Source organism: Xiphophorus couchianus, chromosome 9 (assembly GCF_001444195.1).
Source record: "Xiphophorus couchianus chromosome 9, X_couchianus-1.0, whole genome shotgun sequence".
In the NCBI taxonomy this organism is placed as follows: Eukaryota; Metazoa; Chordata; class Actinopteri; order Cyprinodontiformes; family Poeciliidae; genus Xiphophorus; species Xiphophorus couchianus.
In genome coordinates, this window is record NC_040236.1 from 1,736,341 (window position 1) to 1,764,308 (window position 27,968).

General features: G+C 40.9%; 1 protein-coding gene across 4 annotated transcripts; it reads right to left on the reverse strand.

Moving 5' to 3' along the window:
* Window positions 1-334: 334 nt before the first annotated feature.
* LOC114151461 (kinesin-like protein KIF20A) lies at window positions 335-27,430 on the reverse strand. Of its 4 annotated transcripts, none has more exons than XM_028028680.1 (31): window positions 27,351-27,430; window positions 26,881-27,010; window positions 26,707-26,778; window positions 26,354-26,473; window positions 26,148-26,286; window positions 25,488-25,672; window positions 25,365-25,407; window positions 25,018-25,163; window positions 22,831-22,903; window positions 22,264-22,375; window positions 22,117-22,188; window positions 21,902-22,048; window positions 21,661-21,823; window positions 21,007-21,285; window positions 20,773-20,867; window positions 20,582-20,702; window positions 15,622-15,733; window positions 15,263-15,324; window positions 12,629-12,758; window positions 11,820-11,957; window positions 8,537-8,661; window positions 8,278-8,451; window positions 8,051-8,199; window positions 7,835-7,971; window positions 7,603-7,677; window positions 5,869-5,996; window positions 5,296-5,388; window positions 5,152-5,214; window positions 5,006-5,072; window positions 2,808-2,920; window positions 335-1,297 (listed from the first exon to the last, which is right to left on the reverse strand). In XM_028028680.1, exons 2-31 carry the CDS (start codon window positions 26,983-26,985, stop codon window positions 1,217-1,219), a joined length of 3,519 nt encoding a protein of 1,172 aa, XP_027884481.1. In that variant the 5' UTR covers window positions 26,986-27,010; window positions 27,351-27,430; the 3' UTR covers window positions 335-1,216. The 4 variants fall into 4 exon arrangements, with proteins under 4 accessions (XP_027884481.1, XP_027884479.1, XP_027884483.1 ...); XM_028028678.1 differs by having other exon boundaries at window positions 27,304-27,375; XM_028028682.1 differs by having other exon boundaries at window positions 11,820-11,954; window positions 26,881-27,377.
* Window positions 27,431-27,968: the final 538 nt, after the last annotated feature.

Sequence of the window (27,968 nt, forward strand, 5' to 3'; positions counted from 1 at the left end):
AATTTCCTTCACTCTGTGCTGACCCATTATTATGACCGATCTTCAGCCTGTAAAGTCTTACCCTGATTCTTCTTTGTGAAGTACACATAAGTGTGTATTGACATTTTCATGTATTATCAAAATTATTTTTTGTGCGATTAATATAAACAATGTTTATTGTAATCAAAAGAAGGGAATGAAATGGAAAATTTTATAATGTGCTCCTCACTGCTTTAGGTTATTAAAGTATTTTTCCACAATACCCTCCAGTTTAGCTGAATGTTAAAGTCTAGTTGTTTTTAAAATGTCTCAAATTAAGAATTTGACCTACTATCCCAACATTAAACAGCCAACATTTCAGGTATTAAAAATTTTATTACAAAAAATAACTGAAACATGGCCAACCTGTTTCACCTTTACATCAACAAAATAAACCCTAGGATGTCTTTAAGGGTTTCACTTAAAAAATATATTTTAAAAAAATCCATTCTGCACCAAAGGTTCCTTCATGTAAAATCAGAATCAACCTGAAATCAGTCAGAGGATTTAGCTGATAATATCACATCAATATTTTACTCCAAGAGATTTTAAATGGTGTCAGAACCTTAAGCCAAATTTATTTTGACTCATGAAAACTAAAGGAAAACATTGACACTTTTTGGTCTTATTGTTCTTCCTACAACCCAGCAGGTGTTTGGTTTCTGTCTGCTAGAGTCAACAGAGGTCAGACTCAGAATCTGAGGAAAAACTAAATCTGGTGAGAGGAGCAGAAACCAGAGAGGGCTTGTCATTGTTGACAATTTAATCAGATTTCTGTAGAGAAGCTCAGTTTGTGGGCCTTATCGGCCACCTTTAGAAACATGATGCAGAGGAAGCATTGGGTCCTCCTGGACATTAAGATGATATTCTGGTGACAAAAATATCACATCACCCTGATTAATGTTTTCACCCTTCTGACTTACCTTCAGTCTGGATTGTCTCCTGGCATTTGATCTAGCTGTTTTCAATTAACAAAGTCTCATTAGAGTGTTTCTGATTTAATCACAAATGCCAGAATGACATCTGTCCTCTCAGATCTTCTTACTATAACTGGTTCTGAGCATAGTTGCATCACTTACAGCTATCAATTTTCATATCAAGCATAAGTCCATATGTTCCTGTTGCAGAACCTGCTGTGCACAGGGAGTGGGGGTTTTCAGATACAGTTTAGTGGTTAATCAGAACCCGGCAGCACAGGTCACTTTCTACAGTTGGAGCGCAGATGTCTTCTGATGATCAGGTGATCGCTCTCCTTGTCTTCCTCATTTCCACCTGGCACCTGACAAAATACAAATTAATATTAGACCAAGGCTCTCATTTGTAAAGCTGGCATGCACACAAAACAGGGCCTGGAACTTGTTTATGTCACCTTCCACGCAAAGGTTGTGATCTATAAAACATGTGTCATACGTAACTTGACCGGGAAAAAGATGTGAGATGGGAAACTGAAGCCACACTTCTTCATGATTCCTCTCAGGCATTTGATTTCACTCAATCTAAAACTACATATTAAATTTATTATAAGCTTTCAAAACAGCTGATACATTCATCACACTCACCAGTGGAAACATAAATAACACTGCTGTTATTTATGAAGTACATACAAGTGTGCGCATTCATCACACTCATCAATATCAGTGACATTGCTGGAAGACCTGACAAATGGGAAAATTACGAAGGAAATTCAAACATTTCAGGCCTGATGTGATAATGCACTTCCCCCTATGATCATCAGGGGGCAGTAGCTTTTTTCCTTTTGTTTTTCTTAGTGGTTGCTGTTGTACATCATGAAATAACATGATGAGCTGGCACATTTAATTACGCCTTAAAATTCACAAGGAGCTTTTGACTTGACCATTTCTGCTTTAATGTGGGTTTGTAGAGGGCAGAACTTAAGGCACGACCTTATGCAGCTGTGATTCATAAAGAGAAATTGCTTGTTGATGTGCATGCGCATAGTTTTATAAATCTGAGTTTATATTGGTCATACATACACTTTTATCATTAAATCCCACACAATTCTTTACTGTATAAATGGGACCCCTACACACTACAAAAGAAAACCTCCATAGCAAGAGTTACGAAATGAATGCCATTCAACTATAAACTAAGATTAGGACAAACTTCAACCTCTACAGAAAAGAGTTGTAACATTTCTCCTCAAAAGGTGAGAGCATGGTGACTGAAGTGTTTTCAGTGTGCACAAGTTCATCTGTCTGTCTGTGGAGCCTTGTTGCTGTATACCACTCCTCCAGTGTTAAACTTTATCATAGTCTGCTCCATTTTTAAAGGCAATGAAGGTCCCCACCCCATGCTACACCTGGTTTACGTTCCTGTTGCAGAACCTGCTGTGCACAGGGAGTGGGAGTTTTCAGATACAGCATACACATGCACCAAAGTTGCAGAATTATGAACTTAGCCACTTCCAAGTCTCACAATTGTAGAGTTCAGTACAGCTAAAATAGCACCAATTTTATTCAGCCACAGCAAAATTGGCTTTTCTTTGTTTTCTTGTCAAAGGAGTAGAAGATTAAACAAATGGAAATACCCTTGGAAACGACAGGCTGCCAATGACAGGCTTATACAGTGACTCACCCATACCATCAATATCTTTTTATTAAAAACTATTTCATGAAAATATTTGTAAATTAATGTAAACTAGTTCATATTAAGACTGATATCAGCTCAGAATGCTTAGGTGCTGAACTATAAACAGGAAATAGTTCAGTTTTAATGGTTTGAACTGAATTACTTCTTGATAGGAGTCAACACTGAAAAAAAGGACTCACGCTGTGCGGAGAGTCCAGCAGCTGAGATGAGACATTCAGCTTAAACAGCTTCTTTCGTCCTCGCCGGGGTCTGGTTGAAATGGTGATGGCCTCCATGAATGAGGCAGGATCAGCTGTAGGGACAGAAAACTGGTGTTCATGTCCCAGAATCACTACTTCACCTGAAATCAGTTCTGAGCAAATTTTACTCATTAAAGATTGATGCTTCCAGCATCGTACCCATCAATTCCGTCAAACATAATCAGGAAACGGTTATTGCAAATGTTCAAAAATATTTCAGACAACTGAGACCATCGATCTGGACCCGAGTAGCAGACTGAGTTCAGGCCAGCATGTGGATCCAGAGTCTGAAGCGCCCAAATACAAACCTTCAGAACACATGTTTCCATCCAAAATGTAAACCAAAGAATCAGATGAAACACTCGGATGATGGTAAAGCTGACCTTTAACCTAGAGCCCTTTGCTGTACAAACCAAATACAACTAGAAGTTAAGATATTCTGAGAACATCCAGGTTAAAATTAACATAAGGCCACCTGCCACTCAGTCCAGTGGATTGTCAGTAACTGGCCAATCAGCAGTTTGGTCAGCAAATTGTCCCGTAGTAAATGCCCCTTACCTGGAGGAATTGAACCTCTGACAAAGTTGTCAGGGTTTATCATTACAAATATGCTGCAGTCTTAGAGATGAGGTTAAAATAATCAGAAAAATATTATTAAAAGTTGTCAGTGAGGAACTGTGAAGGAAAAATTTAGTAGCAAAGTTTAAATAGATTTGAATGTACACTTTATGATGTTTTTATTAAAGGTTTGCACTCAGTTGCAGCTCAACAGGATATATGCTCTTCTGACCCTCCTCAAATCAGTGAAGAACAGGGTGTTCAGCAGTTAGAAATGTGAGACATGGCTAAGGTGATAAGCGTAGATTGTAGAAATTCAGTTTCTAGTATCTGTTTAGAAATCAGCAGAGAGGCTTTTTGGAAAAACGCCTTACGTTGAGCTGTGAATGTGTATGCAACTCTGCTCCACTGAAACGTACAGATAAGTAACGTATAGATTTTTACCTGACACTTGAGCCAGGGGGTGTGACTAAGTAATGTGTGATGTATCCTATGTAAATGAGGGGACGTTCAGCCCCAAGTCAGAACTCATCCGATTCTCACTGAGATGTGAGCTTTGTATGTTTTCTCCATTTGCAAATGTTAATTAAAGCTGTGTTTGTTCTCTTTTAAAGCTGAAGTTTGGTCTCGAATTTTGTGCAACTTAACAGAACATCTAGTTAAGACACGCTTTACCAGAGAACTTAGAGCACAGAATAAAGTTTATTCTATTAACAAAACTCTAACAGTCTGGGAAAATGTCAAAGATAAATAAATGCCTGCAGCCAACCTCATGATCATCTGAATACAACAGTGATCAACAGTATAATGACAACATGTTCGTCTGTATGAAGGTTTTTGTCATCATTACATCGTATGTTTAGTGGTTAAATCAAAGATTAATGCGTCAAGCAGAGACCAAAACAATAAATATGAGTTGTGGCTACAAATCTGTTTTCATTCAAGTTTGTAAAGCAGCAACTTTTCAGGCATGTGGTAAAAATATTCATACACAGCCTGACATAACGTGATCAGGTTCTGTTCACATACATACTATTGCGCAATTGCTCACTTGCTGTTGGTAATTGCAAAATTCCCAAAAACAATAAGCCGAGAAGAACAATGACAGAAAACATTTCTGGTCAAATACTTGGAAGATGGGAAAAGAAGAAGAAGAAATAGCCAATGGGATATTGAAGATGAAACATAAAAAAATCTCCCACTTCCACTTCAAAGTTCTTTTATAGGTTGGTATGAAACACAATATTTATTTATTTTTTTGCAGAACAATTTAGCTCTCCTCAGACCCTCAGGCTCCAATGTCAGTTTCTCTGTGGATTCCCAAAAATAACTTCAGACACCTGATGTATATTTTAAGTCATGACTGTATTATATTTATCGACTTCTTGACTTAGAACTGTTGGCTAGTCAGGCAAAAATGCCTCAACAAATGTCTGAGGTAACGCAGCGAGTTTCATTAACTTCACCTTATAACCATGTTTGTTTGTCATGTTAATTCATCTAGAGAACCAGATCTGAAGTGAACAAGGTCATATAATCCTGAAACTTTAAGGTACGTAAATCTTTCTATAGGAACAAACCTTTGCTGTGGAGGATGGATGGAGAGTTCTGGATCCGTTCTTCAATCTTCTGCAGCATGCCATCCTCCTGCAGCACAGAAAAAAACAGATGAAAACCTGGGGCAGACAAGTGCTCTGAGATATACCTGTTAGCAGAGGTCCCCTACTAGTTTGTTGCTGCAAGCTTTCTCTTTTACTCTGTTCCTCTTGTTCTCACTGAACACCAAACCCTGAGAAACAGACATGGAAGACATGACTGCAGCCTCCAACTTCAGCTCTGCTACCACACACTTAAACAGACCACAGCTTACCTCTACCTCACTGCTCTTCCTTTTCCTCTTCACTGTCTTGGAGAGCTTCTTCCTGTCAGTCATGGTAGACCGCAAAGGGGAAGCACAAAAGTCCTGCAGAAAAAAAAAGTTTCCTAAGTGTCTGGAGCTGCGTCACCAACAGACTGACACATGATCACAGCAGCAGGATTCCTGCAGAGTTTTGTTTGAAAGATGCAGCAAACATGTCAAAGTGTGGCAGAAGACAAACATTAAGCTTAATGAAATGAGCTCGCCCCATGGAGGCTCAGCTCATTATTTAAACATTTTAAAAAGCAGCAGAAGTTGAATGCTGAAAAAAGTGTTAAGCTTGTTTTTGATCAAGAGCAGAAAAATATCATGCCTGAACAGAACTCTGCAGTCAAGGCAGAACAAACTGTTTTGGAGTAAAAATAAATATCCTAAAAGTCACGACTTTATGATCAGTCCGTTTTCCTGCTGATTTCCAGAGCACCCATGGCTTCTGGAACATGGTTGCTCTTTGTTGGTTAGGTTTGATGGTGTGTGCATGATCAGCAGACCTGGTTCTTCTCTGGTTGAGGTAGACAACCTTACCTGAGAATCTCTGTGCAGATTCTCCCTCTGCTCCTTTCTCCTTCTCCCATGCAGTCTCCTCCCACTCTGATTCTCCTTCTCCTCCTCTTCAACCCTCCTGTGCAGTTTCTCCTTCAGACACTGGAGCTCTTAGAGTGAAGACAAACAGAAACCAGTTCCTGACACTGAATAAAACATGGAGATTAGATTTCTGTATGTTTCATAGAAAGTTTTTTGTCATTCAATTGTACATATAAAAAATGTACACATTGAAAGAAATTTTGTTGCAGGGCTCCAATAATAATAAAAATAAGTAATAATAAAAGTATCAATATACAAATATACAATAAATGATTCAATTAGTTGCAGTGTAGTAGTCTTATGCCATGAAGCTGTTGTGAAATTTGGTTGTTCTGCATTTGAAGCTGCTGAACCTTTTCCCAGAGGGCAGCAGAGAGAACAAACCATGCTGAGGGTAGACGGTGTCTTAAAATTGTCCTCATTGCCTGTCCGAGCCCTGAACAGGCAGCTTCCTTCAAGAATGGAAGGAAGCTAAGTCCTGATGATTCTAGTCTCAGCTGTCCTTACCACTTTCTCTACACGTTCCAGTCAGCAGCGTTGCATGCTCCAAACCATACAGACATGTTGCTGTGGTCAGTATATTCTCTATTGTCCTTCTATAGAAAGTGGTGAGGATGGCAGATGTAAAAAGTTTGGAGGGACCAGGTCAAAGTGTCAGTGATCTGTATCCAAAGGAATGTAATGTTCCTGATCTGCTCCAGATCAGGAGGGGTGTGTGACTTGGCAGATTTTTCCTGAAATCAACCATTTCTCTTGTTTTGTTGACATTCAGGATTAGATGATTTACATCACACCAGTCCACCAGATGTTTTAGGTGAAGCTGGCACATAAATCTGCATTATTAATGGTTCAGAGCTTAATAAAACCATTTGTTCTGGAGAGTTAAAGCTGTATCCGAAAAAGTAAGCCACCTTCTGATAACCCGCACAGTAAGGTTTGAATTTTGAATATTGAAGTGAAAGTAATGTGGTCAGAAAGCTGAAGCTTTATGGCCACTTATTCACAATTTTACTCAATATACTGTAAATCACCACGTTGGTGAGTGAATAGATGGTTGTCATGGGAAACTAGTTTGGGGTTTATGAGCAGCAAAAGCATCTGCTACCCTGAAAGCAAAACACAATATTTTTGTTTTATTGTTGTTGTTCTTTTACTTTGAACAAAAAAAAAAAAAAAACAATGTCAGTTTTTACTCTTGCATTACCAAGTATTTTTATAACCAATCAAAGCTCTTTAAACTAGTGCCAAGTTCATTCAATCACAAATATTAACGCACTAATAAGCACATCAGTAGGCAACTTGGGGTTTGTGCCTTGGCCAAGGGCACATTGGCATGTATCAAAAGGAAAGAGGAATCCAACCCACAACTTTCTGACTGAATAAAGATTGATTTTACTGCACCAACCAAAAATATCTGATTGGACTAAATTTATTCATTAATACCTGTATAGCTGCTGTGACATAGTAGGAAAAGTAGTTTTGCAATCTGAAAGTTGTAGGTTCGACTGCCGCTGAGCAAGGCACTTTATGGATCTGGGATTGAATCGGGCATTTTAATATCTTCACATCTGGAGGAAATCTGCTAGCCAGTGACAGAAACAATTGTAGTTGAAGTGTGGATCCTGGGGGCAGAGCTCGATGAGGGTCATGTGACGGTGAAGCTGTGTGCGTTACCTCGCCTCAGAGTCTCTGCCTGCTGTCGTCTGTCCTCCAGTAGTTGCTCCTTCTCCAGCATGACTCGCTGCAGTTCTAAAGAAGAGGACAAGTATCGGCCAATCAGAGCCGCTCCTATCACTCGGGTCGGTTCTAATCTGTCCTCAGTGTTTCTGTCTGAGTGTCCAGGTATCATTCAGACTGTAACCATCAACACATCCATGTCTTTCCACCTCCCCCTACTTCCCCTTACCTGCCACCTCATCCTCCAGTCTGTGCTGCAGAGCTCCACCCTCTGACTCCAGTTCTGCCCTTTGATTCTGCAGTTGCAGGCTCAATTCTGTTCTTTGATTTTCCAGCTCCTGCCTGAGCTCCACACAGCTGCTGTTGCTGAAAGAGCAGAGGTCACAGAAGGTCAAACAGAGGTCAGAAGGTTGCCATGCAGATGGCTGGAGGTTGTGCTGATCACCTGAGAGCCAGCTGCTCCTCCAGCTGCCTTTTCTCTTGCTGCAGCTCTTCCATCTGTTGGGAGATGTGAGCAGACCTCTGCTCTGCCACTTCACTCTTCTTCTTCAGCTCTTCCATGGCAACCACATTGATGCTGCTCTGTTCCTCCTGCTGTTGAATCAGTCAGTGGGTCATCAGGAGGTTTCCAACAACAACAACATGATCCACTCATAAAATAAGAGGAATGACCTTGACTTCTTGTCTCAGACAGATCACTTCTTCTGTGAGACTCTTAATTGAGCAAGAACTCTCCTCTAATTGGTTCTCCAAATACTGAAGGCGCGACTTAGTCAAGTCTAGGCGCTTTGACTGGCTGTTGCATGTGTCAGTCTGCTGTTTGAGCTGCATCTGCAGGGCAGTCACCTGGGGAACCAGCATGATCATCAACAGATGAAATAAAAACCAACCAGAGGAGGAGGAAGAGAAAGAGGAGGATAAGGAGCAGCACCTCATTCTGCAACTGGAAGATGCCGTTCACAAGAGCTTTGTTCTCCTTCTGTAGCCTGGCTGTCTCCTTCTGCTCCACCTCCAGAGACGAAAGCACAGAGCCACAGTTCAGACACTTGTCCAGATCTTTAGGAAGAGGAGAGAGAGACAAGATCATGGAGTAGTTAAATTAAGGTTGGTTTAGGCACGGTCGCCCTTACCATTTCCCTGCTCCTCTGTGTCCGTATTCCACTTTTCTCCACTGAGAAACCTTAGTGTGATATTTGAGGAGGATTTTAAATTCGAGTGAGTTTTTAGCCAAGGAACAGAAATACTATATCTTATAATTAAGTCTTTAATATGACTCGTTTGGAATGGCACTTCTTACTTCATAGTGGAGGATGAAGAGAGCATACTCCACTATGCTCTCTGTGAAGGGCATAGTGGCCACATGTGCCAATAAGCTGATAATCCTATTGGATTATTGAAGCTTCAGAGCATCAAACTGGCACATTACAAACGTCACAAACAAACATTAGTGATTTGGTAAAATTTCAAACTTCAACAGAGTCCACACCTCCAGAAAGCAATGGTTTGTCAATAACTGAGAGTCCACACCCTGTAGAGGAAGCAAAGTGTGGGACAAGGGGCTGGTTTTACCAAGCTAAGGTTTCTGAACCTGGTTGTCATGTTTTAGATGCATCTCTGCTGCGTGTTACATACCGCTACTCTCACCCTTGCTCATTCGTCTTCTTTTGACTGGTTACGGGAGAGTAGGGCTACAACAATAGGTACGTATTGATGTAAACAAAAAGAGAGAAAAAAAAAAAAAACAGGCACCTGACAGAACACACAGTGTGGTAGGGGCTTACCTTAGATGTCTGATCAGTGTTCCTCAACCAGCTGACATTCAGAAGGGCAAGCCCACGCGAGAAAAAAACAGACGCTCTGTTTTTTTCTTCTTAATAGATATATAGTTTTTCTCTTTTCCTAAAAACTTGTGATTGTGATTTCGTTGGTGGTTGGTCTAAGCAGGCATGCAAACTTCCTGGTGCTAAAATCCTTTAGCGTCCAGCCATTTCTGGTTTTTTTTAAATCAAAACAAAAGAAAACATACTTCATCCCAGCCAAAACATCCTCTCGGTTGAAGTGAAGATACTCTTTTTTCCTTCCAGAATCTTGGGGCACCGTACTTTCAGTTATTTTTCTTAACAAAAACTCCACTGCTGCAGCAGTTTCAAACACACCACGCATCACTCATCAGTCTCGGGTGCACCACCAGCCCAGCTAAAAACACTTGGGCTGGCTCAGCTGACTGTGCCCCGCCCCAACACCAGTGAACCGTCAAAGGTGCCAAAATAAAAATAAACAATCAGGAGACGGAAGCAAATGTGAGCATGTAACATGCGGCACACCTGATTGAAATGCATTACCTCTGCAAAATTCCATAGGTGACCGTACTTTATGCTTTAATGGTTATGTAAGGTTTTTCCATGAATGTTAGTATCTTTTTGGGAAATAGAAGTTTTATATCTTTCTTTAGGATAGAAAGGCACCACAAACCTACGATATAAACAGAAACCTTCCGTAAGTAGGAAAGAAATAAAAATACATCCTAATTTGGACTATTTCGGAGTTATTATCGCAGGTAATAAATCATCTGACAGTTTTGATTGTGTCTCTGTTGTGTTCGTAGTCTGAATGGTTTAAAGAGCTAGTTTCAGTGCCGCTCCATCTTAGCCTTAACAGACATAAACATGCAGGAAAAAATAAATCAATTTTCAATCAGTTTTTTGCACCAAACAATTTTTATTATTAACAAGTTTTTATTATTAACAAGTTTTTATCATTAAAAACACGACAAACTAATGATGGTAAAGGGCCGCACTGGGTTAACTCGGGGAATCTCATCTGTCCGTGTATCAATCAACTCCAAACCTCTTCTTTGTTCTGTCACAATTATCGATTTATTCCATTTTGATGATCATGCTCCAAACTTTGCAAGGACTGACCGCCCCGCTCACCGCTTCCTAATACACACAAAGCCAGTATCGTGGTGTATCACCTGGTGACGTCACTCCCACGTCGACACACCTGAGCGTCAAAGTCACCTGCTCCTGTCATATCAATAATTACTTATTTCATTCATATGGCTCTTACAGAGCCTCAGTGAAAACGTGTTTATTATTATTAACTGTTTGGTGCAAAACACTGATTGAAAATCGATTTATTACTGTATGTTTATATCTGTTAAGGCTAAGATGGAGCGGCACTGAAAGCAGCTCTTTAAACCATTCAGACTACGAACACAACAGAGACACAATCAAAACTGTCAGATGATTTATTACCCGTGATAATAACTCCGAAATAGTCCAAATTAGGATGTATTTTTATTTCTTTCCTACTTACTTACGGAAGGTTTCTTTTTATATCGTAGGTTTGTGGTGCCTTTCTATCCTAAAGAAAAATATAAAACTTCAGATATTTCCCAAAAAGATACTAACATTCATGGAAAAACCTCACGTAACCTAATATTAAAGCATAAAGTACGGCGCCCACCGTAAAAAAGGCTTACAGTATTCAATTATGCTGCATAACTGACCAGTACAGTATTGCGAGGTAACGCAAAAGTTTTGCGAAGTAACGTAAAAGAAAAAAAATTCCCATGCCCCCTAGGGGGCTCCGTACGCTTCAGCCTTTCGCATCAGCTCCGAAACGGCCTTTTTTCTCTCCTCTCCTTCGGGATATTTTTTTTTAGCAAAGACAGAGTGTTTGCTCTTGAAATGTCTTTCAACATTTGACTTCTTGTTGTTTGCCAGTCTTTCGCCACATATTAAGCAGACTGGTGAACCAGTTTCATCAGCGGTGAAAGCAAAATGATCTGTCCACGTAGCATTAAATGTTCTGCCATCATCAGAATGTTTCCTTTTCTTGGATTTATTCATGATGTATCTTCCAGGCAAGGATCAAAAAGTCAATAAATCAGTGCGCTAAAAAAATGCGGTCTGCCAGACATGTGGGGTTTGCCAGGAATACCCGTCGCACATCGGTGGACATGACGTATATTTTGGGTGCTAAAAATGTTTAAAACTTTTTGTTTTAATGTTACAAGTTTACCATAATCTTCAGATTTAGAAATTTATTTTAAAATGATTTTAATTTATAATTTTTTAATGATTTAATTTTAATAAAATATTCTATTTCCCAAAGTCACTGGGAGCCACAACAGAAGGATGAAAGAGCCACACATGGCTCCGAAGCCATTGGTTGCCGACCCCTGGTCTAGAAGAACATTTAGCTCTCACCTGTCAGCTCCTGAATCTTCTTTTCCAACTCCAAGTTGTCATTCTTCAGCTCCTCCAGCCCCCTCCTCAGCTCACTGATGTTCTCATCTTTCTTGTCATTTTCCTCCTGCAGCCTCCAGATTTCTTCTTCCAGGACTACTGAAAGGAGAAACCACATAAACCACTTCATATGTCTGTCTGCGCACAGAGGAAAGCTATCATCTGATCTTTGGTTTTAATTATTTATTTCATATTTATTTACAAAAAAAAGGCAACCAAGAAGCTCAGGATTTTTTAAGATGATGAAACTTGAGCCATCAAACATAAAGCTCATGTTTTATGTACAGAATCTGCAGAGATAACTGCACACCAGTGGGGAGAATATTAGTTCATACAGACAATGATGATGTTAAACAGAGGCTTTCTAAGGCAGTGGTTCTCAAAGTGTGGGGTGCGCGGGAAGCGGTATGGATGAATGAAGGAAAAAAAACAAAAGAAAAACAGTTACACAAAAGTGTTTAACTGTAAAGATGTTTGTAGTGTGTTTTGTTGCAACATGAAGAGGGAAATAAACTTCAGTGGAGTTAAAAAAAAATGTGTATAGGTTTATGTCTGGTTGAACGATGTGTGTCCAGTTGATTTTTTTTTCTTGGGGGGGTTATTGTAATCCATAGGGGGGCCCAGAAAATCTTTGGGAACCACTAGGGGGGCCCAGACGAAAATCTTTGGGAACCACTGTTCTAAGGTAACATATGCAGTGACTGGAATGGATGAACCTCTCAGGGTTTTTCAGAGGAAACATGATCATGATCAGAGGAAAACATTCAAACCTCTCTTCTTGGCTGCTCCTCCTCCCTGTCCCTCTGCGTCATCACGTTGGCGCTTACAGCTCTCCTTGTTCTCCTCCCCTGCTCTCTGATTCTCTCTGGTCCTCCTCCCACAGGTACAGGTGGCCGGTCTCTGAAAGACAGCAACATTGTCTCAGACGTTAGGAAACAGGAGCATCAGAGGCATCAAGTCTGACAGAAAATAGTCAGAGGAGGTTGTAGCACAGTGTTTATGTCTTGTGTGGCGTTCCTCAGGTCTTCCTGGAGTTTACTGATGATGTCCTCTCTCTGCTCACAGATTTCTGACAGTTCTAAGAACCTTTGCTGCTGCTGCTCCAGACTCTGATGAAAGCCAACACAGTTCTACCACTTAAATAAGAACAGAGACCACTGTTATCTTGTTAAAACTAACAGAGGGAGTAGAATCTCCTGCATGGGGTCAAACTGTAAGCAGAGTAACAACGTGCAGTTTAACTCTTCTCTGCACCTGGTGAACTCACCTGAAGCTTAACCCATACTTCTATGTGTGTGAGTGTGTGTCTGAGGGACAGGGGGATAAAATCAAAGCAGAAAGAGGAAACTGACAGAATGGTTGGAATGGTACCACACATGCATAGGTGAATCCTGGATGAATGGAGGGATGGTGAGTCCTGATCAGCAGCACAACTGATATGGAAAAATGGAGGTGAAAAAGGGACACTCGTATTTCTAGAGCTGTTTTAACCCTCTGATGCATAAGTGAGTCATTTTTGACCCAGTGAGGTCATCTTTTTGCAATATCTTAGTAATGAAATGTTTTCTTCACTTCATATTCCAGGTATTCCTCAAAAAATATGTTATACTGATATGCAATTCAAATTTTTAACTTACCTTTTATACATTTTAAGAAATAGCATGTTTTATATTACTACCCCTTTCTTCCGTGAGTGAGTCAAAAATGACCCGCATTCATTTCCTGTGGAATTAAATAGGAATCTTTGTTTCTTACCAACTGTGAATATCAGGAAAACATTTTTTGTGAACCATACACAAAAAGTCCAAAGTGTCACTCCTGAGTACTAATATTTTACACAGCAAGAACTCTTACATATAAGTATTATCTTTATTTTTTACCTCACAAATGTGCGTGTGCATGTCAATCATGAGTACTGTGATAGTGTTATTGTCACAAATTAACATATTAGCCTACTTCAAAGTTAGCCAACACTAGTTATCTAACCCAGTGGTCCCCAACCACTGGGCCGCGGACCAGTAACGATCCGCGGACCAATTGGTACCAGGCTGCGCAAGAAATAATGAACTACTTCCGGATCTTTTATTTTAAAAATCCTAAACCGGATTTTACTGGTTACGTCTTGCACGTCAAAATTGAGCCAACTTGCAGCAGAATGAGTAACAAAACAACATCGGTGTACTGCGCGCCCCCCTCCCGAACAACAGCATCAGACTTGATACCCCTCCCCCCGTCCGCAGCAAAATTGCGAGGGGCTGACTGGTCCGCACGACTAAAAAGGTTGAGGACCGCTGATCTAACCCACTAGCTAACATTACCGCCTATACTTTATGGTGCATGTGTATTATTTGTGTGTGGGGGTGTGTCTCTGTATGTGTCTGACACCCTGGATAGGAAAACCGAGAGAGAGAATGTGTTGAATGACATGCAAAATTTGTTTATCATTTATCAATGTGTTCAAGGTTCTTTCTTTTATCATCTCAATAAATAAAATAAAAATTCATAGCTATATAAATAAATGCATAAATGTAAATGAGCCGGAAAAGAATAGAGTGCCTTCTCCGGGGCGGGGAGAATGTCTTGCCACCAGTGGAGGAGTTCTAAGTATCTCAGGATCTTGTTCACGAATGAGGGAAAAATGGAGAGGGGAAATTGACAGACGGATTAGTGCAGCGTCTGCAGTGAAGCGGGTGCTGTACTGGTCTGTCGTGGTGAAGAGAGAGCTGAGTCAAAAAGCAAAGCTCTTGATTTACCGGTCGATCTACATTCCCACCCTCATCTATGACCATGAGCTATGGGTCATGACCGAAAGAACGAAGTCACATATACAAGTGGCCAAAATTAGTTTTCTCCGTAGGGTGTCTGGACTCTCCCTTAGAGATAGGGTAAGAAGCTCACATATACAGGAGGGACTCAGCAGAGCCGCTTCTCCTTCACGTCGAGAGGAGCCAGTTGAGGTGGCTCGGGCATCTGGTTAGGATGCCACCTGGACGCCTCCGTGGTGAGGTGTTCCGGGCACGTCCCACCAGGGGAAGACCCAGACACGCTGGAGGGACTATGTTTCCCAGGTGGCCTGGAAACGCCTTGAGATTCCCCCGGAGGACCAGGAACAAGTGGCTGGGGAGAGCGAAGTCTGGGTCTCCTTACTTAGGCTGCTGACCCCAATGATTTTAGATTTTCTTACTGACAGCCCCAGTATGTCCTGGGCTAGCGTATTGACAGTTGCAGGAAGTAGAAAAAGTAATGAGCACTTTAGGAGTTATTTTGCAATCAGCTGCAGAAGTTCTACAGAGAACACTTATTTTTTTTTAAAACTCAGAGACGACACTGCTGTCAATACGCATTTCATTCCACATGATCTCTACACCAGAGTTCACAAAGTCAATCTCTGTCTCAACACTTACCTTCATGGCTTCCTGCAACTGCTCATGAGACTGCAGCTTCTCTAACCGCAGCGCCTCCAACTCTGCAGGCATAAAGCAGCACAAAAAATAAAATCATGAGGAATTTATCCAAGACAGTCTGTCGTGTAAATGTAAAACAGTCCAGTTCTAAATTAATGGTTCAGTTCTCATGTCTTTTTGTTTCCTTCCAGTATGTTAACGCGGTATAGATCAACAGTTTTCCAGTCCTGGTAGCTAGCCTTTTTCAGAAAAATACAATAAAATGCTCCCCACAGAGGAGCTGGAATTTCTTTTAGATGCGTTTAAATCTGATGTGCACATTTGCATGGATCTGTATTGTCTGCGGAGTATGTGTGTACCTGCAGCGTGTGTCTGTTCAAACAGACAATGTTGGACGCTCTGAGCATCGTCTCTGATCTTCTTCAGGTCTTCAGTCATGGAGCTTATGATTACCCCCAAATCCGCTGCCTCCTGACAACCAATCAGAAGAAAAACTGGTCAACACCGAGGCTCCATGTTACCTGCTCCACATCAGACTAAACTCTGCTACCCCCCGACACAAACTGTAATGATACATAAGTTTAGGAATTAAAATCCCTAAGGAAGGTTAAAGCTGCAGTATGTAACTTTATAAGAATGTTTTTTACATATTTGTTAAGACTGTCACCATGTAGTTTGTGAGAGAATGTTATGAGACAAATAATCCGTCAAAAAATAATAAATAAAAACCTAGCTTTTCCACCTTCTTTTTAGTACTCCCATTAATAACTGTAGAAATACAGAGTCAATCAGAAACAACCAATCAGATTAGGGCTGTCAATCATGCTTAAGTACGCACTGGACACAGCCTCCACATCGCTCTCTGCTACCCTACAAAGTCAGCTTTCTATCACCTGAAGAACATTTCCAGAATTAAAGGAATAACATGCCAGCAAAATGTAGAAAAACTCATCCATGTGTTTATCTTTATTCTGTTGCATTTATTACTGCAACAGTGGAGGTCTGCCTAAAACAAATTGTAATAATAATTCAATCAGAAAGCTGCAGCTGATCCAGAACACTGCTGTTGGCTACCTCACTAAAACCAGGAAGACTGGCTCAATTCTAAAGTCCTTACATTGAGAGAATAGAGTTTACTGTTAGTTTATAAATCACTGAATGGCTTAAAACCACAATACATTACAGATCTGCTGTTGTTGTATCAACCTTCCAGACCTCTCAAGTCTTCTGGTTCAGGTTCTACTCTGCATCACCGAACCAGAACCAAAAATGGAGAAGCAGCATTCAGCTTATATGCACCACAAATCTGGAACAAACTTCCAGAAAACTGCAAAACAGCTAAAACACTGAGTTCCTTTAAAACTAAACCAGTGTTTCTCAAACGTTTTCAGGCTGAGGACCACTTAACCATTTAACAAAACCTCACAGACCACCTAACCTGAAATTGCCCCCACGATAAAACATCTTAATATATGATGCAACCTGAAATGAAAATATTAGTCTCTTAACTCACGTATTGTTTTCTTTGTTCATCCTAATAAGAGTAGTGCTGTTTGGCAAATGTGACTGGCCACGGCAAAGCCATGAACAATTCTACTTGGACATTTTGAGTTATTTACACATTGTGAAAGTGTGGAGACTAAGCTTTCCAATGATGTCAAACACATAGAAATAAAAAAATAATTTGTTCTTTACTAGCAAGTGTTATGTGCATTAATAACATTTAGGACTATTTGTGACTTAGAAGCACAATTAAAGAACAATAAACTTGAGTTGCTTTTACAGAAACAAAAAAGCGGCAGATATTTGTCTAATCATCAGTAATAGAATTGCGCTACATAAATCCTCAGTAATCCGATGGCAACAGCTAATTCAGCAGCGCTTCGCTTTCACAGACGGTGGGACTATGTCTAACTTTTTTCGTCACTTAGAAAAGAAGCTCAAAGAAAGATAAGCTCTGGGGATGTGATGTTAGGGTTAGCTAGATGTACAGAGACACATATGTTGCATTTGTGATGAAAAAAGCTGTCACTCACTACGCTGAATTATTGTGCAGAGGTGTTGACTGACGTGTTGCATGTATGGGACAACGCTGTGGCCAATGTCTGCAATTATAGTGATGTGAGATTCATGAACGATCCGAATTTTCTGGACGGCATTTTACTAAGAAGTTAGGACTGGAGCCTCACTGAGAGCTGTTCTTTGTTCCTGTAATGCTCTGCGTACACTGCACTAGCTATTATTATTTAATTTAATTATATACGTTGATATTTATTTAATTAGGGAATAAATAAAACACAAGAACAGAAAAGCAAGCAGAGAACGCTCATTGGTCTTAGATGGTTTTTGTCACCTGTCATGTGGCAGACATTACAGCACTGTATGCTGCCTGGCTTCACGCAGCGGGAGAGAGGGTGAGAACAGTCACAGTGCGCGCCTTGTGCTTGGTTAATTCTTGCTTGCTCCTTGGTCAGTGTTCATAGTTGGGCGTTGTTTACAGGGCATTGCCTTACTTGCTATGTACGTAGACAGTGGTAGTTTCAGACATGAGCGATATGGGCAACCGCCCAGGGGGTTATCTTTTTAGGGGTGGCACGAGACCTCCGTGGATTGTAACACAGAGATGGAAGCAAAGCAGAACAAAGAGTTTGAATTGATAATAATATTGGTTACATTTATTTCAGCTCTAAGTATTTAATATCTAGATGTTTTTATGAGAATGTGAATATTTCAGATCAATTTGAGAAGCAATTTTGATCATATTTCACATTTTATCGTGTCATGTAGCCCGGTCTTTGTCTTGACTCTGTCTCAACTTCCCTCGGTCTTGGTCTCGGACCCTAAAGGTCTTGGTCTTGTCTCGGACTCGATACACTCTGGTCTTTGTCTCGGGTTAGGTTGTCTTGACTACAACACAAGGTTTAAGTATTGTCTGCAATGTCTTCCACTAACACAATTACCAAGCAATATTTTACATTTCCTGTCAACTTAACATCTTTTAATATAAAACCCAGGCACCCTGCCTTGGTGCGCCTGGGAAACCCGGAACTTTAGTTTTGTTTTCTGTTCAGCTGGAGAAAGTTATTGTATATTCCAGTGGTCCCCAACCTTTTTATTACCACAGACCGGTCAAGACTTGGCAATTTTGCTGCAGCCCGAATGGGTGGGTGGGGGCAGGAGGAACCGTCATCTAATGCTTCTGCAAGTTGGTGTTCCCGCTAAAGCCTTTTCTTTTGGCCCCGATTTTCCCTTTACGACAATCTTACAACATCCTGCAGTGTGTGGTGTGTTATTGGTGGTATGCTGAATTTGCCCAGTCTAAAATCGGGCATATTCAACGTCGTCTTGGCCCGATTATCGCAGCCTGTGGGGTTTTCCCTGACTGGGAGAGAGAAAGACAGCCAGTTGAATGCGACAAGCAGCCAATCAGAAAGCGCAGTGAGGTAAGCACCGAGGGGAATCCCAAACATGGCGCAACTGAGAGTCCGGTGGACATCGGAGGTGATATGTGGAAATGTTTACTATATGTAAAGGTCATTTTTATATATATTTATTATATGTGGTTATGTTTATTCAGTTAAAAATGTTAACTACGGGGCGTGTAGCGGTTAGCGCGTCCCGTATTTGGAGGCCTTGAGTCCTCGACGCGGCCGTCGCGGGTTCGACTCCCGGACCCGACGACATTTGCCGCATGTCTTCCCCCCTCTCCTTCCCCGTTTCCTGTCAGCCTACTATCACATAAGGGACACTAGAGCCCACAAAAGACCCCCTGGAGGGGTAAAAAAAAACAAAAAAAAAAAGTTAACTACGAAAAAACATAACTCACCTCCAAATCATAGTGCAGCAAATAGAGCGGCTGATCCCGCTGTCTTTTATCAAACGCCTTTTCTTTCTGTTACGTCTTTTATCATTTAAAATGAGTCCACAAACTATCACTACTGCTTCTATATGGTCATCCGTGTTTGTTTATTCTAAATTCACGTATGTTGGTGGTTTTACGGAATTTTCTTCTGGAACCGGGATGTTCCTGAGTGGAATCGGTTCTTGTGCGGTGTGTTGCTCCGGCCGTGTGGCTGGACACACGAACCGATCGAACCTGTTGTACTTTTATCGGCTCGTGTCGTGTGTGGTCACAGAAGTTTGGAAAAATCGGCCGACAATTCTTAAATCGTGCCGTGAGAACCAGACTTAAGACTCACAAGCTCCACTCCTATTATCTCGTCTCGACCACTGCCCTAACGCTCTCTGACTCTGGTTGCTATGGTAACGTTTACATATCCCTTCAAAATAATATATACATGCGCCACAAAAACGAACATTTTACTTTCGTGAAAATTTTAACTCACGATAACGACTAATAGGTGTGATGAGAGACAATGACACCCGAAGTGTTGCTTATGCACAGGGTGCCTGGTAAGCAGTTTGAAGCTTAATTCCCTCATTAGTGAGCCGGTCACCTTAACATGCAAACAGGGCTTGGAATGTGGGAATAACCTACCGGGATAAATCCATTCTCCTCTCTTCTCTGGGCCATTTCCCTTCGCAAAGAAACTTTCCAAAGACATCCGATCTGTTTCTTACTCATTTTGTTGCTTGTGGGCTCAATGTTGGCACGCAACACGTAACCGATAGAATCCGGTTAAAAGATTTTCAAAAAAAAATATCCTCCAGACTCATATAATACATAAAATGGAAATATTTCATTATCTCTTGTGCGGCGGTAAAAATTGGTCCACGAACGGTACCGGTCCACGGCCCGGGGTTTAGGGATCACTGGTATATTCACACTTAGCAAGATTTCTGGGAGAAACCCTGTCAGATACAAGTTAAAAGCTATGATCCATCAGTAGGATGATCACAGAGTTTCTTTATTTCCTGTGAGATTTTTAATTGTGTCTTATCGTTTCACTTGCAACAGGTTTTTCCTTTCATGGTCAGAGTTTCTTACTGAATATAAACATAGCTTCTACAAACGACTCTTGTTGTGCTTTAGTCCTCAGGGAGAAAAATCTGAATCTGTAGGTGAGTCCTCAAAGGAAACTGGCAGTCTGTCAGTAAAAGCCTGATCAGAGGATCTTGGCTATTAATTCTAAGAGGAATTCATCAGAACACAACATTTAAACACTCCTGACAGACACGCTAGTGTAATTAACCTCCAGCTGATTGAACCTGCAGAGGCTAAAGGTGTTTTTAATCATAACTTCAAATATGCTCTTCTTCTGCAGTCATTTGTTCTCTGATAAAATTTTCACCTGCTGAAAGTAAACCTCGCCCCAATGAAATCCTGCAGAATGCAATGCAGTTCGTCAGTTTTCTCACCATGCAGCCATCATTGCTGGATGTGGTCAGGTCGACTGTTTTACTGACGAGATTTTTTAGGATCTCCACCCTCTTCTCAGCACGCTCCTCCAAGATCTCCCTCTCCTTCTCCAGACGCTCGCTGCCAAAGAGAAGAGCTGCATTATAACAGGACCTCACCAGCAGCAGCAGGCGATCAGAGGTAGCCTCACCTGTAGTCTTTCTCCATCTTGTTGAACAGCTCCATGAACTCAGAGCTGACTTCTTCTCTGATTTGAGCCTCCAGAACCAAACGGAGTGCAGCCTCCTGATCAGACAGAGACACACAAACACAAGTTTGTATTTCTAACAATATTTAGTCCATCCTTTTGTGCCAAACCATAAAATGCAGCCCAAACCTCAACCATTACCCAAAACTGAACAAGCAGTAGCTGAAGGAAACTCACCTTCACCACTTCCTCCTCCATAGTCTGGTCCCCATCCTCCTCCCCTCCAGCCTCCAGCACTGTTCCCTCCGTCACACTCTCTTCCTCCCACTCCTCACTGTCTTCAGCCTCCAGGACATCTTCCAGGCTTGTCTCCCAGGCAACAAGCGAGCTCCTCCTGCCCTGGTTCAGCATGTTTCTGCGCTGGTCGGCTTCATCGATGATGAGAGACAACTCCATCGCTGACTTGTGGCAGGCACTGTTGTCCAGGGCAAGGGGCTGGGAGGTAACCATCACCACCTGGACAAGTGAGGGGAAGTGCTGCTCAGACAATGCACGTGTCTTAAACGTGTGGAGATTGTGGGAGTACCACTTAAAGAAATTCAAGTTATGTCAAAAACATGGCAGGATATAGTCGATCTAAAATACAACTACAAATCTAAACCACATAAAAAGATATAAAAATATATAAAGCTAATTATTCTGATGAAGAGTCATTCCTCGAAACATTACCTTAGTGCCACAACATGGTATTGTTATGCTATGTCTTGCATTTTTATTATTACTAGCTGTAGTATTATTATAAAGAATCCTAATAAGGTCATATGACAAGTTGCAGATGACGGCAACTTGTTTATATTGTATGAAGAGGGTGTGCAGTAGTGGGAGTGGCACCTTCTGAGCCAGGGCGGAGAACTTGAGGACGTTGAGCGTCTCGTCAAAACAGGAGGAGTTCTGGTTTATGTTGACCACCATGGACACGCGGCCAGAAACACAGAAAAAGAACTGCAGGAAGTGGGTGAGTTTAGACTCCCTGAAGGGAATGTGATGCTGGAACCTGCATGGAAATATCAGACTGAAGCTGCTGTGCTGCAGTGCAGTGACATCAGAACAGCATAAAATACTGGGATCGTACTTGGCGTTCTGGTTGAGCTTCATGGCGTTGATGCACTTCCCCAGCGTCAGCAGGGAGCTGTTGATGTTTCCCGCCTCTTTTAGGCGTGCTCCGGTGTTGTGGGTGCGAGAACAGCGTTCCGAGCCAGCCAGGTCGCAAAGAGCCAGCCTGAACAGAGAACACAAGTCAAACCGGGAACAATACCTCTGGAACGGAGCGAAGGGAGGACGACTCACTCGCTGATGCCGAGGACTCTAGGAACTCCAACATCATCAATCCGGAGGATCCTGATGGAGAAGATGCTGTGGCTGCAGAAACAATAAACGCTCCAGGTTAGCATTCACATCTATGCATGCTGCAGTAAACACTGGAGTCACGCTGACCTTCTGCTAGACAGATGGTTCAGTCTGGTAGAAGATAGACTCTGGTTCCTCTTCCCGATCTTCATTACTTTGTTCGCCTCTTCTGAGTTGTTCACCTGGATCCAACGCAGGTCTGTACAGAAAGCAGCGGTCAGCACTAGGAACACTGACCAAACGACAGCTTCAAAAACAAAAGGATGATGTGCAGGGGTGTGAGAGGTCATCAATAAAAGCTTGTGTGTAATCTTTATTCCTGACTGAAAGCAGGAGTAAAGAGAAAAACTGAAAGATTTAACCAGAATTGTGAGGTTTGAAGCTCCCTAGAAAGTCAGCATGTTTGCCTGCAACCAACTTCCAACTCAGAACTCCTGCAGTCAAACTATTCAGCATGCTGAGGGGATTATAAGGATTCTTCTCCCCTTTCACGATTTGTATTAAACATTTAAACAGATCATAGCTAAGGTCCCAAAGCATATATTCACTAGTTAAATAGTCCATCAGATTAATCCATCTGTGTTGATAAATTATAGATTAAAAACATCAGCAGCTGGATCATCAGATTCTAGGTTTATCTGGAATCATTAATACCTTTTATGAAGGCGTTCCCTTTAATGTCCTGGGACAGACGTAGCACCGTTCTCTTGTGTTGTCCACTGGGAACCTGAACGTCACACACAATGACATCGTCAGTTATGTTCTAACCACAAAAAAAAGAAAAGAAAAAAGACTGGAGGAGACTGGTGACCCAAACTGGTTGAGCAGACATGAATTACAATAAATTAGAGCACAATAACAAACATAATTAGCAGTAAATGTACATGTTTGTTTAATTTGTAAGCATTATTTTTTTTATCTCTACTAAAACTTGGAATATAAAATGCTTTTTTCCCCCAATTGTATCCAGATCCTAAGCCAAACTTTGGGAGGACATCACAGTCTGGAAGTTCAAATTGCCTCAGTCTGGTCTCCACACATGTTAAAACAGCATGAAAAAATGTGAAACATTTAAACCAACTCAAGAACCCCAGACAGAAACTTATTCATTTACAGATCTAGGGCCGCACAAACTCTAGAAGATATTTAATTCCAATTATACTGTTGAAAATTGCAATGATGGTATCAATTAGAACACATTTTCCACATGTGGACATTAGGAGCAGTTGAGTCAGTCAATCTGGCCAAATAGTATGAATAGTAGTGAATTTTCTGCCATAATACAAGAGCACAAATTTCAGTTTGAAAACAGGATTTCATGTCTTTTGTTCTCAAAACTTGTAATAATTTTGCTTACATTTTCATTTTGAAAGCAAAATGAAGTAGAAAACTTTATTTTACAAGTTTTCTTCTCAAAACTTGTAACGTTTGTACTCAAAACTTCTTCTCGCGCTCACGCTTAGTCTCTGCTCGGGCTCTCTGCTTGCTTACGAAACATGGAACTGCCTTTTTGGCACAGTCACCTAGAAACCTCTCAGAAAATAGAATGGAAGTGTTGTGCTGGTTGCGTTCGTTTCCTTCAAGCAGGTGTGCCTGTGTGTCTACTATTGATTGCAGCAGAAGCCTCAGCACTGCCGAATATTTTTGTTCATATCAATGGACTATTGACGTGATATCTCGGGGATAACGTTTCACAAATAAGATGAACATATTACCGTTTATATTTTGTGAATAGAATATTACTATGCTACGTTTATGTCCACTAGCAAAATGCCAGCTAATATTAGCAATAGTAGGTGTAATACCGGAGTTCAGCACCCGCTATGAAGGCTAACTGAGATTTTGTAATTCTTTCACTCTGTGTAAAGTAAGATAGCTCCCATTTTTGTTTTGAAGGTTTCATAAAGACAATGATGTGAGGAAGAAGTGGGAAATGTCTTAAAGGAGAAACGAACTCATTGCATAGCACGGATGAATCTCAGATGCTGAATCTCTCTTAAGCTACAACTCCTCGGCTGGAAAACATGAATAAAACCTATATAGACATTATGTATATGCGCATGTGAATATAAATATGTGTAATTTAGTACATATTATTCAGTATTAATAATTGTTTAATCATATTTGTTTCTCTATGATTGTATTATTTTGTATTTATATAAATATGTATTGATATTACTAAATAATATATTTAAAAAAATATGACTGGTTGTGTGCTTTGTAAAATGCTCATCATACACCAATATCAAAACATTCTATTCCAAATCTATTCTGTTTTCTCCACTAAGAATAGTTAAATATGCTGAACCATGTATTAATCCAATTCAAAAATACGTAAAAAAATTAATTTTGTTGTAAATGTAGCTATAATAGCTGTTTGAATAAGGTTTAGAGCAAAGAAATCTTGAAAATCTGTTTAGCATTGATTAAATGCGCTGATACGTCATTGCACCTGTCAAACAAAAAACATGAAATCCTGCTTTCAGACGAACTTGTGTGCTCTTGGATTATGGCTGAAAAATTCCCCCATAAAATAGAATACTATAATATGCAAGACATAAATATATCACATTTGAAACATAACATCTACTTAAATATTGCATCCAAGCCATTTCTTGAGATTACATTTCACACAGAGATAATGCAACAGATGCAAAAGTTAGGAAGGAAACTGGAAGGCAGAGCAGCAATCTAATCACACTGAAAGCCTGAACATGACTTTAATGAGATGCTGAATTTATTGTTTTCATTTGGAAAAGTTTAGTCATTTTCTCAACTTCTTCTTTCTCAGCTTCTTTGTGTACTTTACAGTGACCTATGAGCTTAACACCAGTTTGCTACCTGTTCCAGTAGATCATGGATGTTCTCATTGTAGATTTCACAGAATGAGACCCAAACAGAGAAGCGAACAGTTGATGGAATGTCCAGACAGAAGGAGTCTGCCTCAGCAACGCTGCTCATGCTGCCATCGCTGCTGATGGAGGAGCCTGGACACAAAAACACAAACAGGTTACACTCTGCTGGCTCTGAAACAGATGTGACTTCGCTTCCACAAGATGAGGTAATAGATACATTTAAAAAAACTGCAGAGTCTCTCTGGTTACTGTAGCTGTTTCATGGCACCGGAAGAAACCTTTAAGGCATTTTGGATCTTGTAGAATAATCCAAAATATGTTTCAAACACTGACCTTCAAGTGAAGATGATTTCCCAGTCGTCAGACTCTTGTCGCTCTGTAGACAAAAAGACATGAGCACATCTTGCTCAAACCTACTGCTTAGTCTGAGTCATGATAACAGAACTCATGTCCAACCTCTTTCAGCAGCCTCAGCAGGTTTTTCTTGGTGCTGATCTCTGCTGCCTGCTGTTCAGGGGTAAGTCTGCTGAAGTCTCTGCACCGCTGAGGCTTCAGATCACTGCGGCTGTACTGATGACCCTTTATGCTGTTAAAGATGACTGATAGAGACCTGGGAAGCAGCCCGGAGTTGTGGTCTGGCCCTAAGAGACAGACACATGATCAGAGGGTGAGACTAGGAGTGCACCGATTGCAGTTTTCTGTCCGATTGCATATTATCAATCTTTTAAAAAGATTAATCTGCTGATTCCGATTTTGGCCGATACCAACTTTTTTTGTCTAAAATGTTGCTCAGTATACCAAGAAAGTTGTTGAGTTGGCAACAGTGGGGTCACTATTGTTAATTGTAAACGTGCAGACATAACTTGGAGGGCTGGTCTGTAAGTCAAACCTTTCTCACCGGAAAGCAAAAGAGGGCAGTGGTTGATAGTTACACATTTGACAAGGTAGATAAGATTAGTGGACAAGATCAGCTTCATATGTAAAAATCAGCTGATCACTGATGTCCCTAAATTAAGGAAATCGGCACCGATAAATCGGCTGGCCTATAAATTGGTGCACCCCTACGTGAGACACACACACCGATGGAAAGTCTGGCCAGCTTAATCTATTGCTCACCGAGGAAGGTGAAGGTTTTTCCAGCATTGGTGACTCCATAAGTGAACACCAGACAGTTTCCTCCCTGCAGAGCATCCTGGACCAAACCACGAACTGAACCTTCAAACACAGTCCTCTGACTGGCGTCGGGGTCAAACACCTAAACAAGACAACATTAAGAATACAAAACACCTCCTGACTCCACTGCATAGGGACATCACAGGCACCTGTGTGAAGGTGAACCTCTGAGCCGTCTGAGGGAGAGACTTGTCGCCCTGCCGATTCGGCTGACAGAACCTGGGAGCCCTGATAACCACAGAGTTGGGACCCTCAATGGTGACACATGCCTAGAGCAGAAAACACAGCTGCTGAAGTCAAGCTTAGGCACAGAACTCAGGTTATCACTAGGCAAAGACACCGACTGCTTTATATCAGAGCCGGATGGGACAGTAAAATGCAGCTCATCAGCAAATTATTTCATTTATTATAAAATTTATCTTGAGAAAATAGTTCAAAATCAATTCATCACTTTTAAATAAGCCTGGTGGTGCTAAATCAGACAGTGGTTTTCTGTGGTTACCTGGGACTCTCCGCTGTCGCTTTCAGCTGGAGTAAAAGGCCGAACTCTAAGGTACACTTGCAGGTTCTCCGTCTATGAATGAACGTTTTCAACCAGGAGAAATGTGATTTTCATCAATCTTCATCATTATCATTAGCGTCCTCTTCATCACCACAAAAAGCCTGGTGGACATACCTGTGGTTCCACAGCCTCCAATTCACCCAGCAGGTTTCTTTTGATGTCCTCCAGCTTCACTGGTCCGACTTTCTTCGGTATCCCAGTAAAACATGACTCCATCATCTTTGCGAACAATCACTCCTCGGTCCTAAGAGGGGGGAATTCCGTTCACATAAACACTAAGAAAACAAAATCTGGAAACGAAACACGCGACAGGGTAACACCCGATAGCTGAAGATTTAAACCATCTGATGCAGATCCAGAGTTGTATCAGCTGGGAGGTCAATTGTAGACATTTAAAATCGGACGAAATTTCACCGGAGTTCTGTTCAGGTTTTAAATTATCCGTAAACAGAAGGCCAGAAAAACATCCCAGAGATTACCAGATGTTTCAACCAGCTCATAATATTAATAATAAGAAATATCAAAAGAAAAATAAACCTGAAAAAAACGTTACGGCCCGTTCTTTGTTGTTAGCAATACCCAACCTGTTATTAACAGCTGCGCGGTCAACGTTTAAACTGCAACAAACGGACCAATCCCCAAAAGAGACGTCACTCAACTCCTGAGCGCCATTAGTTTGAAATCTCGCGAGATTTTACGTCATATTTCTCTTGAAAAACGGATCTTTCATCGGATAGATTTTTTTTGACATATTTCAGAACAGAACATAATAAAATTACTGTGGTATCCTCAGTGATAGATAAATAAATAAAATAACAAGGCATATAAATATCTGTAAATTCAATTCAATTAAAAAGGCCCTACTTCATTAATCTCAAAGAGAAATTAAATATTATTGTAGCTCATTAATTCAATTTTAGAGAGTTATTAAAGATGGTATATTGGCTGTTGGTAGCGGTCTGCATTACAGTAAATCTGAAGAAGCCTCTGACTGAAGATACTCGATGTTATTTCCTAAATAAAGGAGCCATAAGCTTGACGCTCTCCGTCTTTCCCCTTCGGTCCACTTGATGACGAAAAAACGACAACCAAAAAAGAAAAAGGACTGGATCCTCTTAATATGGTTTACTTCAGAAATAATAATAAAAACGGTACAAAGGTTATCTTTCCATGAAAAATAAAAAATAAAGAAACGACAATTT

What these genes read in the sequence shown, in the direction of transcription:
- LOC114151461 (XM_028028680.1), bottom strand. Translation starts at nt 26,985, where the DNA reads ATGATGGAGTCATGTTTTACTGGGATACCGAAGAAAGTCGGACCAGTG. An exon ending in TGGAGGCTGTGGAACCACAG is followed by an intron (nt 26,779 to 26,880) that starts GTATGTCCACCA and finishes GTTCATTCATAG; the next exon opens with ACGGAGAACCTGCAAGTGTA. An exon ending in AGGAGCAGCCAAGAAGAGAG is followed by an intron (nt 11,958 to 12,628) that starts GTTTGAATGTTT and finishes TTCTCCTTTCAG; the next exon opens with TAGTCCTGGAAGAAGAAATC.